Source organism: Phragmites australis, chromosome 6, assembly GCF_958298935.1.
Source record: "Phragmites australis chromosome 6, lpPhrAust1.1, whole genome shotgun sequence".
Lineage (NCBI taxonomy): Eukaryota > Viridiplantae > Streptophyta > Magnoliopsida > Poales > Poaceae > Phragmites > Phragmites australis.
Genome location: NC_084926.1, coordinates 35358268 through 35370084, shown reverse-complemented (window position 1 = coordinate 35370084; position 11817 = coordinate 35358268). Strand labels below are relative to the sequence as shown.

Genomic DNA, 11817 nt, shown 5'->3' with positions numbered 1-11817 from the left:
AGGTCTATGTTAGTCTCTTTGGAAGTGCAAGAATGTAGCTTGTTTTGAACACAAGCTACCTAATGACTCTGAGGACAGATCGAAGCGCCACCACTGCAAAGACAAGCTGAAGAGGAGGCTTGATTCCAATTCTGATTGATAATTGATTTTCGTTCGTAGTGTTATTTGGCATGTGCTTATGAGCTTGATCAGGCAGTAATGTTGCTAAAATTTTTGTTATCTAAATCTAAATATGCGAGGACAAGTTATTAACATGTGTGGTGTAATTTTGGCAAGTGTTTCACCCCGTAATTCAATAGTATAGGTACCAAAAAGTGGACTTCTCCCTTCTCTCGTTACAACATATGAGAATAGTTCATCCATATAAAATTTAAGAAAACAAGTACATGACCTTTGCATCGTTATATAGACAACATAAACGTATAGTCTTACACAAATTATCACAGCCGATGAATACCAATTAAAGGTAAAAGAATATCTATGACATGGTATGTCCAAATAAGTTTTGGTGTGTGTGTGTATATATATACACACACTAGTTTTCCTATATATATATATATAGAGAGAGAGAGAGAGTGTGTGTGTGTGTCTAACGCCCTGATTCTAAGCCCATAGCAGCTTTTTTCTCGATGCTGAAATTTTCTGTAGTAACAAACCCTGAGTTGACCATAGATGACACTCCAAGCAAGCTGTCCAATTCTTCAGGATTCTCTTGTGCCCATGGGTGCTGCATGACCCTCCTCAATCGATCAAGCTTATCTGCAACTTCCTTCATTGATGGCCTATCCACGCCACTCATCTCCAAGCACTGTCTTGCTAATTGTGCAATCTCCTCAAGAACCTCCACATTCTCATTATTTTTTATTTGATCATCCAGGATATCCTCAAGCTTGTTCTCCTTCATCGCAGACAGAAACTCCATCGAGAGGCTCTTCTCATGCTCATGTCCTTCGAGGTTGAACGCCTTCTTGCGTGTGAGCAACTCTAGCAAAACAATTCCGAAGCTGTACACATCACTCTTCTCTGTTAATTGGCATGTCTGCATGTACTCCGGGTCGAGGTACCCACAAGTTCCTTGGACAAGTGTGACAAACTGTGACTCATCGTTTGGTGCTAGGATGGACGCGCCGAAGTCAGAGACTTTTGCTGTATAGTCTCTATCCAATAGGATGTTGGTAGACTTGACATCGCCATGGAGGATTGGTGGGGATGCACAGGAATGGAGGTAGCCCAGCGCTTCGGCAGACTCATAGGCAATCCTCATGCGAGTGGCCAAGGATATGTGTCCGCCATGGTTGCTATGGATGAGATGGAACAGTGTTCCATTTGGGATGAATTCGTACACCAACATGGGGACTTCAACTTCAAGGCAGCATCCGAGGAGCTTGACGATGTTCTTGTGGTTGATCTGGGATAGGATTAGCATTTCCTTGCCGAATTCTTTCTTTTGTTGCTCATCGATTGTCATGCACCTTTTCACGGCTACTTCAACCTCGCTCTTCAAAACTCCCTTATAGACTTTTCCATGACCTCCATGGCCAATGACTTGCCGTTCATCAAATCTCCTTGTGGCTTGCTGCAGTTCTTCTTCGGGGAAGATTTTGAATGCAACGCCTTGTTGTGATTTCATCTCCTCGAATAGCAGCAAACCCCCATGTTGTCGAAAGTACTTCTGTTTGATGCGGTGTAGCTTTCGCCTTTCTCTGATCAAGTATGCACAAGTGGTGACAATCACAAGAACAACTAGTCCAACACTTGCACCTGCATGCATGATTATACAAACTGATTAATTTCAGTTTATGCAGTATTTATGCCAGATGCGATCATAAGTGAACACAAGAGGGGGAAAAACTAGTGTGCTGGCGACGTCCTCGCAACCTACCAACAACTGGTGCCACCAAAATCAACTTCTGATTTTTCATGCAACCACCATTCATCATATGTTTTCCTCGCGGACATGAACAAGTGAAATTCCCCGGTGTATTTTTGCATATTCCAGCACATGGGTAAGTAACACTGTCTAGGCACTCATTAACATCTGAAAATCGCGCAACAATGCTGGGTTAAAATCATTCGACTGTCTTTGTATGATCAGGAAAAACAAAAGGAAAACATCAAGCAGGAAAGAATAATTTCATCTATATCACCACTTTAGATACACTTTTCATTTATACCATCAACTTATGTCATTGATATAGCTAATGGTATACATGAAAAGTGCATCTAAAATGGTGTTGTGAATGTAAATTCTCCAATAAATAATGGACATTTTAGAGGAACCTGTGCATCCGTCTGCGATGTATGGATTGCCTTTGTATCCACTGGAGCACCTACAGAGGTAGCCCGAATCATTTGTGATGCAGTCGCTATTGCTGCTGACACACGCATAGGGCGTAGTCTTGTCAGTTTTGGCTTCTTCACATGTATTCCGTGTGATCCCCCACTCCATAACAACTGGGCTCCTTCCCTCGTCTATGTCATAGAACACCGACGAGGTGAGATAAGTGGTGCTGAAGTTGAAGGCTGCGCTTTCCATCACTGTGATATAATTGCAAGGGGTTGTCCTCCATATTTGACTCGTGTTGTAGTTCTCATAGAAAAAACTTTGATAATACTGCACGCCTTTCGGGAGATCTGCCTGGCAACACCCAGCACCAGAGCATGAGCCGTTCTTGGGTGCCATGTCGCATGTTGACGAGCAGCCAATTATGTACTGCATAGGTTGCACATTTATCAGCTAGCTGCATGCTCACACAGACGATCGAGGAGATATCAACAAGGAAAAGTCTGTACGCACGAAGTTTTGCCTAGGAGTAACGAAGAGAAGTTCCTCGCGTGCTATCGTCGTGAACTATAAATAAATGATATAGCACGACCAATCTATTGCTAGTTATAAGTTGAGTTATATCTTGCTGTCTTTTAACTCACCTATGCAATTTTCTATGTTTTTGTAGGGTTTACCAAGGTTAAAATTAGAGGACTTCTACGGTGCACTATAATAAATACACTTTGTCTATTTCTTCATTTGATGGTTCAGATTCACAACATGATATTGTTCTTCCTATCAGTATCATTATGCCACTCCCAATGCAAGCAATGTCTTAGTCTTCCACATTATTTAGATACTAGTGTAAATATAAACTCACACAATGTTTAGTGTCTATTAGTAGGACTGATCAATAAATATAGATATTACTTGTAAAAACTACATTCACCCCAATGCATTGTTTTGCCTATGTCTTACATCTTGAATTGTTTGCTCAGGCTCCAATGCATTTCTTAGCTATTTCTTCATGTTGGATTTTGTGCCTAGCTTGTTTCTTACGAAAGACACTAGCTTCTTCTCTCTCTTCATTTAATCACTTGCCACATCATCTTTTATCCTATGTGGAAGGCTATTTAATATCTAAGACACTAGCGCTGGGAGTGGCCTTAGTATCATTTAAGAGTACCATTAGTATCATATATGTATAATTGGAAAATAAAAAAGGCATATTAGTAAGCATACAAAAGCTAATGGAGACAACCAGGGGCCCAGGGGCGAACCCTCCCTATAGGCGAGGTGGGGCGACCGCCCTAGCTACCAGCGGGCAGCGGTACCCCCTCTCCTCCATCGAGCCCTGCACCACTGCCCTACGTGGCTACGTCCAGCCGGCCGGAGGTGGAGAAGAAACCAAGTTGCCCTTTTCCATGAGCTCGTTAGCCTCTGTTGGTTGCTGCTCTGTGCCTCTGTTGATGCTTGCTGGGGAGGAAAGAAATCAAGGGTAGCTTGGTGGGCCGTGGGCCACTGGGCCGTGAATTTGTGATGCCTGCTGGGTAGCTTGGAAGGGGTAGCCCAGAGGTGCACTGTCCCAGCTCGGCAGCTCCCAAATCCCATCGATCCCCATCTCAATCCCACCATCTGAACTCGGAGTCCTGGTCTTGTGGTCACGCGTCTGGACTTGTGGCAGCGGTGCGACCCACCTCAGCAGCCAGACGGCCAGTGACCCGAAGCCCCCAAATCGAAGACTCAGAGGAGTGCAGATTCTTCGGGTCACCAACGCAGCAACGCTTGAGCCTTGATGCCTTGATGGAGGAAGAGGAGGTCAGAGGTGTCTCGCATGTAGGCGCTACCGGGCATGGCCATGGTCGTGGCCTCGCTACTTCTTCAGCCGCAACAACGGTTCTGGCAGGAGTTGGCATTGGCTGAGGCCACCGTGCCACTAGCACGAACCCCACCAGGAACAACAACAAAGGAATCAGAAAGAAGACTAAAATAAATGGTAAAATTCGTTATTGTTTGATTGAAAATTTCATTGATTTAGCAATTAGCTTAGTGTAACATATACTTATTCAGTTATTATCTTATTGTGTATAGTTTAAGAACTATTTTACAAGTTTGAGTGGTGGCTCCTCAAGCTCCAACCACCCAAGCATCCATGAAAGTCGCAATGTCGCCGATTCCACGTCTAGAGAATTTGTTGAAGACCATGCTGCCATTGAAGCCGTAGTATCTAATATAGCACAAGTTGAGATTGGCGTTGATGATGCACAGCCACAACCACAACAAGAAGAAAATGAACAAGAAGGTATTGACCTTATTGTGGAATTTAACCTGCTTGCTCATGTTGTTGCTGATCTGGCTCTTACAATACCAATTGAGGGATTTCATCCTAACATGAAATCTTAGGTTAGGAGAGCTTATTTATTGCGAGGCCCCACCCAACCTATAGGTCATAATTTTCCTCGCAAGGGCGTTGGAAAGGATTGGAGAGTCTTTCAACCGAAATGGTTTAAGGACTATGATTGGTTGGAGTATAGTGTGTCAAAGGATGCCGCATTTTGCTTCTATTGCTTTCTTTTTAGGCAAGAAGCCGAGCATGAAAAATTTGGTCATGTGGTTTTCACAAAGGTAGGTATGATGATTGGAAGCATGCATATAGAGGATTTCACGGTCATGTTGTTGGAGTTTCAGGTTGCCATAATAAAGAAAAGTTATGTACCGAGGATTTTAAGAATCAAAGGACAAGTATCTCCCATAAGATCGATTCTAATTCTAAAGATGCAGAAATGCTATATGAAGTTCGTTTGACTACTTCTTTAGATGTTGCAAGTTATCTCATTTCGTAAGGTCATGCATTCTGTGGACATGATGAATCTGCCTCTTCCTTAAATAAAGGCAATTTCTTAGAGATGATTGATTGGTACAAAGAGGTAAGGGTTGCATTCGATGAGTTGTGTCCAAAAACTACCCGCATGACTTCTCACAAGATTCAAAAGGATCTTACACAAAGTTGTGCAGAAGAGATCGCTGAAGTGATAAAGGAAGAGATCGAGGATAGTCTTTTCTCTATTCTAATTGATGAATCTTGTGATATGTCAATACAGAGCAAATGGCTGTACTTGTGAGGTTAGTAGTTATTTTTTATGCATTATATTGAAATATTCGTTGATGACTTGATGTGTTAAGCAACTAATTGTGCCATTGTGTCATGTAGGTTTGTGAACAAAAAGGAATAGTTGTGAAAAGGTTTTTGGGTCTTAAACATGTCGAAGATACAACCTCAAATGCATTAAAGAAAGCTTTGATTGAGATTCTTGCTGACCATGGTTTACCTTTTGTTAGACTAAGAGGACAGGGATATGATAGAGCTTCAAACATGAGAGGTGAGATCAATGGTTTGCAAAAGCAGATTCGTGATGAGAACCCTTATGCTTTCTATGTTTATTGCTTTGCTCATCAATTACAGTTGGTCATTGCTTCTATTGCAACTTGTTGCTCATCTTTTGACGATTTCTTCAACTATGTGAATTTGATTGTGACAAGTACTAGTGCATCTTACAAGAGGAAGGATAAGTTACTTGCAAAGCATCACGAAACTATTTTGGGAAAGGTGGAGAGTGGTGAGATTTTTAAAGGAAGGAGGAAGCACCAAAGCACAAACTTGGGTAGACTTGGAGATACAAGATAGGGCTCTCATTTTACAACATTAGTTCGTATTGAGTCAATGTGGGATTCTGTGGTCAAGGTGTTGGCCATGATTCATGAGGATGAACATAATCTTGGTCGAGCAGGTGGTTTGGTGCGCAAAATGGAGAGTTTTTCCTTTGTTTTAAACATGAAGTTGATGTTGAAAGTTTTTCGTATTACAAATGATTTATCTCTCTTGATACAAAGAAAAGATTAAAATATTGTTCAAGCCATGCCATTGCTTGTTGATGTGAAAGCACGTTTGATCACCTTTAGAAATGAAGGTTGGGAGCCATTATTGGAAGAAGTCAAATCATTTTGTGTTGCAAAACATATTCCAATACCAAGTATGGATGGGGCAATACCAAGATGGGGTCAATCAAGGCTTGATGTGAACTTAATCACTCAAGAGCATCATTACCATGTTGATACATTCTTTGCTGCACTTGATGCTATTATCACAAAGATGGATCGTCGCTTCTATGAGGTATCATCGGAGTTGCTTGTTTGCTTTTCTTGTCTTGATCCAAGAAATTCCTTCTATAAGTTTGATGTTGATAAGATTGCTCGATTAACAGAGATCTATGACAAAGATTTCACAATTGTTGATCGTTCTCTTATAAAGGATCAACTTAAGACCTTCATTATACATGCGAGAAGAATTGATGATTTCACTGCTTGTCATGATCTTGGAAGTTTGGCCATGAAGATGGTTGAAACTGAAAAGCATATTGCTTTTCCATTGGTCTATCGCCTCATTGAGTTAGCATTGATCCTACCAATAGCAATGGCATCAGTTGAAAGAGCATTATCGGCTATGCACTTAATCAAGACATATTTGCGCAATAAGATGTCGATGATTTGGCACAATTTCTTGATGTTGTGATACAACGAGAAGGAGATTTTTAAAGGACTTGATTGTGATAAAATTAAGAAGAGGTTTCAAGTTATGAAAGACCGAAAAATGGACTTGACAAGGAAACCTAAAGGATCTAGACGTGCTTAGTGCTTTACTAGTGGTATGTATATTCTCATAATTTTTACCAATTTTTAAGGCATATAATCACTTCATTATCACTAACTAAATGATCTTTATTAAATTGATAGGTTGATTTGATCCATTATCTTTTGGTGTATTTTGAGTTATATGGTGCTGGTGCAAGAACTGTTATTTATTTCTTCATATTAGAGTTATCATTTGAAATCTTCTTCTATATCATTGATTTACCGTTTACACGTGTGATTGCAATATATGAATGCGGTGTGTATGCGGTGTATTTTTACTTTTGATTTAGTTTGTCGCCCGAATTCACCCTTGGAGACGATCAAGGCTTGGGTCCGCCCCTGGAGACGAGGAAGCAATGCAAGGAAGGCACATGAACGCATACATCGTCAATACCAGTGGCAGACCGTCGATATAGAACTCCAACAACGGGATGTACTGCACCATCAACCCCATCACGATGACGTCGATGTACTTGGTTCTCGACCACAGCCGCCGCACGATGCCCTACCACGACCCGATCACGCACTCGGCGGCGATAGATGGCGTCGGCGAACGCCGGGTCAGGATGCGCGACGACCCTGGCGACGGCCTCCCGGCAGGCCGGGTCAGTGACTCGCGCGTTTACACGGCCAGCGTGGATGTCGTCGTAGAGCGCGCGCCAATGACCCTCGAGGAACTTGACTAGGCGGAGGAAGGTAGAGGCAAAGACGGCGCCGACACGGAGCACCTCACCGCGGCTGGCGATCGAGGCCACAGAGCAGCTGCGCGTACATACTCTGCGCGTTGTCTGGGCACAAGATTGCCTCGTTGGGGCTCGTGTACCGTGTGTATGAGATGATTACTAAATTACCCTAGCAAACCAATGATTAGACGAAATCTATGATACCTCCCACCAACCAGTATCATAGTGCACTAAAATTATTCTTCTAATGCTACACAATATTTTATCTTTTTGTTTGTTGGGTTCACCAAGGTGTTTGCCTGGAAATATGGTTTGTCTCTTTGTTTGTAGGATAGAGAACGGCAGTGTCGGGGTATACTTACAGAGCTGCTCAACATGTAGGCGAGACTTCTGCACCCGATGACTATGACTTTGTTATCATCTGCCGATAGCACGTAGGGCAAGTTGGTAATGTTCATCCACGCGTTGTTGTACAGCATCCCGTTCGTGGTTTGGTCGTAGCACTGCCGAGACACCCAAGTCTTGAGCCAGGCCTTGCCATCCTGCACGGAGAGCTTGATCACCTCCAAGCTGCCGTGAAAAAGCTTGGTGGTGCGGCCCACGGTGGTGCATTTGAGCTGGAAGCCGTCGTGGATCGCGCACTGTGGGTCTAAGCCGAACGGGTACGGGACGTCGATGTCGCCGCACTTTGTTGCGCAGCTTGGATTCCGTGCCGCCGGAGCATCCACCGCGGACGCGGTGAGTACCCACACGGCCGGAAGGAAGAGCAGAAGAAGAAGATGGGCAGGAAGAAGAAGGCGAGGGAACTCCATGGTCGATGTTGGCTGCTCAGCTCAGACGTCCTTGGTGTGCTTGTGTGGGTTGTGATCGATCATTGGTAGGTTGCGAGCAGTAGGTTATAAAGGCTTAGGGGCCTCAATTAAGTACTCGCAAGTTGTGATAAAATCGCATGTCATATGGCAAGGATGGACTGACCCGTTCTATTTCACAATTTCCAAGAGCCTTCCTGGGACCATAGTTGGTTGGTGCATTGATCACCACGTGTGGTCGTTCCGTGCATGGATCCTTCCATCGCAGTAGCTCTCCAAGACTAGATTATCATGTTTACGAAGGAGTACTATATTGAGGCGGCTTTCTCCCAATTGATGACAGAGATCTTTATGCACGTTTATCGTCATTCCTCTCAGGAAACTGTTATCAAATCGGCAGCCACCTCAATCTATCTATCTATTATATTAGTAATTGGCAAGCAAAAGAAGTGTTCCTTCCCTCGTAAGAACTACAAATTACCACGTTAACCAGAGAAGAAAGAAAACAAAGTGTCCTTATATATTTTTATAAATTACCCGTCATTGTCATTACGAAAAATTAAATCCAAACTACCAATATACCTGCTCCTCTATTACCCCCTCTGCCATTATTAAAAATGAAGTCAAATCTTAGCAAAAAAGATAACATAATTTGATTAATATATAAGTTTGTTGCTCCTGCATGCATTTAAGAGTTCAAAGTTGCAATTAAAATGATCTTAGCTGTCACATCCCAACCTTTATAACAATAGGGTTTAGTGAGTTAATGAGTTCATTAGTTTAATATTTAGGAGAAATTAAAAACTTTTATGCAATACTAAAAATCATGCATGTGGTGGAGGTTGAAGATATTAAGAACATAACCCTAGAACTTATCCATAGAAATTAACTAGTAGACATTCTTAAAAGTGAAAATTGTAAACCCTAATAATCAATGGAAATACTAAGTATAAATCTTTTTAGGGGGGTAGGTCTAACCTTTTTATTGGAACATCCATTGTATAAGCACCTAGAACCACAATTGAGAACCTCTAATTTAAACACTTGGTAAATATTCTTGCATTGACCTAGTATGTTAAGTTGGAAAGTTTGGTGCTCCTCCAGATATTGGATGATTGAGGGCATAGTGAACTTTAACTCTTAAGGGCTGATGCCCCGGCAGCACATGCACCGCATACAGACAAGGGAATACCTAGAATCTCCCCTTGGTACCATGGTTGTGGCACGGGATGATCCACACGCACATGCAACGAGAGTTGATGCTCTGATATCACCTGTAACGCTCCACTTTCAAAATCAACTTACTACACAACCCCATGTGGAGCGGACCCGCATATGCATAGCATCCTGTTTACACTTTTGTCCTTACTTTTTGTAAATGGATTAACCCGTAGATGCTATGTTTGGAACACAACGGCTTATATATTGACCCTGACCCACCTAAACATCCAAATATGAGACTAATCACTCCACACCAACAAATAGGCTAACACCACTACTAACAGGCTGCTAACGGGTTGAGGTGTTGCACCCTAACCCTAGATCAAAGTCTAGGTTGCGAGATGACGAAACTCCGAGTCTCCAGGGAACTGTCAAGGAGCCCTAGAAAACGGAGACAAAATGGCGGATGGGACCGTTTAAGCGCTTACCTCATACTGTGCATGGCATTGTGAGTGCGGTGCAAGTTAGTATTGGAGGAAAGAGAGCAGGAGAACCTGGTGATGAGGAGTTGAAGCATAAAAATGCAAATATTGGCAAGTTGACCGAAGATGAGGATGGAATCTTTCTTGATGAAAAGGCAGGATCACGTGGACAATTCTGCCGGGATCAATGTAGATTATAGCATGGAACTGCCAAGGAATGGGAAATGGCTCAACAGTTCACGGTCTTCTAGATATCTAGAAAAAAATGAGGCCCCGGATTTATTTTCTTATTTCAGAGGCAGATGGAGGATAAAAGAATGGAGAGATTCAAATATATTTTAAACATGCACAATATGGTTGCGTGGAGTTGTGAGGAACAAAGTGATGGGCTGGCCCTGTTTTGGTGCAAGGGGGTATATACAGTGGCGGACCCAGGATTTAGCGATTGGGTATTCAGTATTAAAAAAAATATTCAATCCAAAATACGAGAAGTCCATAGTAGCGTAAATTTTAAAGTATAAATTGTTCATAGTAGAGAAGTTTCAACTAATTAAAAGAAATTACAAAGCATTTAAAGAAAATTAAATTTAACTTTGTGTTCCTTTATGGCTTGGAAGCGTTTAATGATGTCACTATCCTTAACTTGCACAAAAAAATCACGCTCAATTGCTGATTGCCGAACTGGGCAGTCACAACATAAAGATCATAAATACCTGATATTTGTTGCTATATGGGCTCTTTTCAGTTAGGGAAAAATGCAAACCCCCCTAAAGTCACTTGGATTTTAATTTTCCCCTCCAAAAATTATTTTGTTGCAAAAAAAAAAACCCCAAAGGTTTGATTTTGTTGCAAAAACACGTCCAAAAATTTAAAAAATTTAAAAAAATCACAAAAAATTCTAAAAAAAAACTAGAGACAATTATAAGACCTTTTGTGAAATTTGTTTTCAAAAATAATATCCTTTACATCATATTACATGGAGAGTAAGTTTGAAAAAAAAGAAAAACGTGCAACTCATTTATTAATTCGAGTTAAATGCATAGTTAATTATTTACTAATCCAAAAATTATGAAACAAAATTTTTTAGTCTTCTTACATGATCCTCTATCTTGTAAAAATACATGAAATCTTAAAATAGTTATTGTAACATGCAGGATTGAGTAAATGTGTTGCAGATAGATTAATTCATAACTAATCCATAACACCCCAAAATTAGTGAAATCACTTTTATTAGTTTACTAAAACAATTAGTTTACAATTTGCTGAGTGGTCTGATGAATTGAAGCAGCAAAGATATATATACGTAGTATATGTGCTATATACTTAATTTTTTTACAAAAAAGTTGGGTATTCAATTGAATACCCATGCATCATGGTGGGTCCGCCCATGGGTATATATCATTGTTAAGAGCATGTCTTGTTATCACATTGATGCCAATATTAAAGAATAGAATGCATGGCTACATATTTGGTGTTTAACTTATATGTATGGTGAATAAAAAATGGAGGAGAAGATGAAAACTTGGGACAAGATGCGCACCTTGAAGGCTCAAAACAATCACTTTTGAAGCAGATATTCAAACAAGATGCATGCTTCGACTTTTGCTGCTGGTGGTCAGCTAGAAACAAGGCACGATCTGGAGAAAGGAAATTGGACGTGAGAGAGAGGTATGTATTATTGATGGATTTTCAGCAGCAATACAGATCGGTAATACCAGCCCCTTACC

At 41.4% G+C, this 11817-nt stretch overlaps 1 protein-coding gene across 1 annotated transcript; it reads right to left on the bottom strand.

Moving 5' to 3' along the window:
• Positions 1-333: 333 nt before the first annotated feature.
• Positions 334-8515, bottom strand: LOC133922306 (putative wall-associated receptor kinase-like 16). The gene is made up of 4 exons (XM_062367588.1): positions 8001-8515; positions 2281-2713; positions 1883-2038; positions 334-1761 (listed from the first exon to the last, which is right to left on the bottom strand). Exons 1-4 carry the CDS (start codon positions 8448-8450, stop codon positions 590-592), a joined length of 2211 nt encoding a protein of 736 aa, XP_062223572.1. The 5' UTR covers positions 8451-8515; the 3' UTR covers positions 334-589.
• Between the last annotated feature and the right edge of the window lie 3302 nt (positions 8516-11817).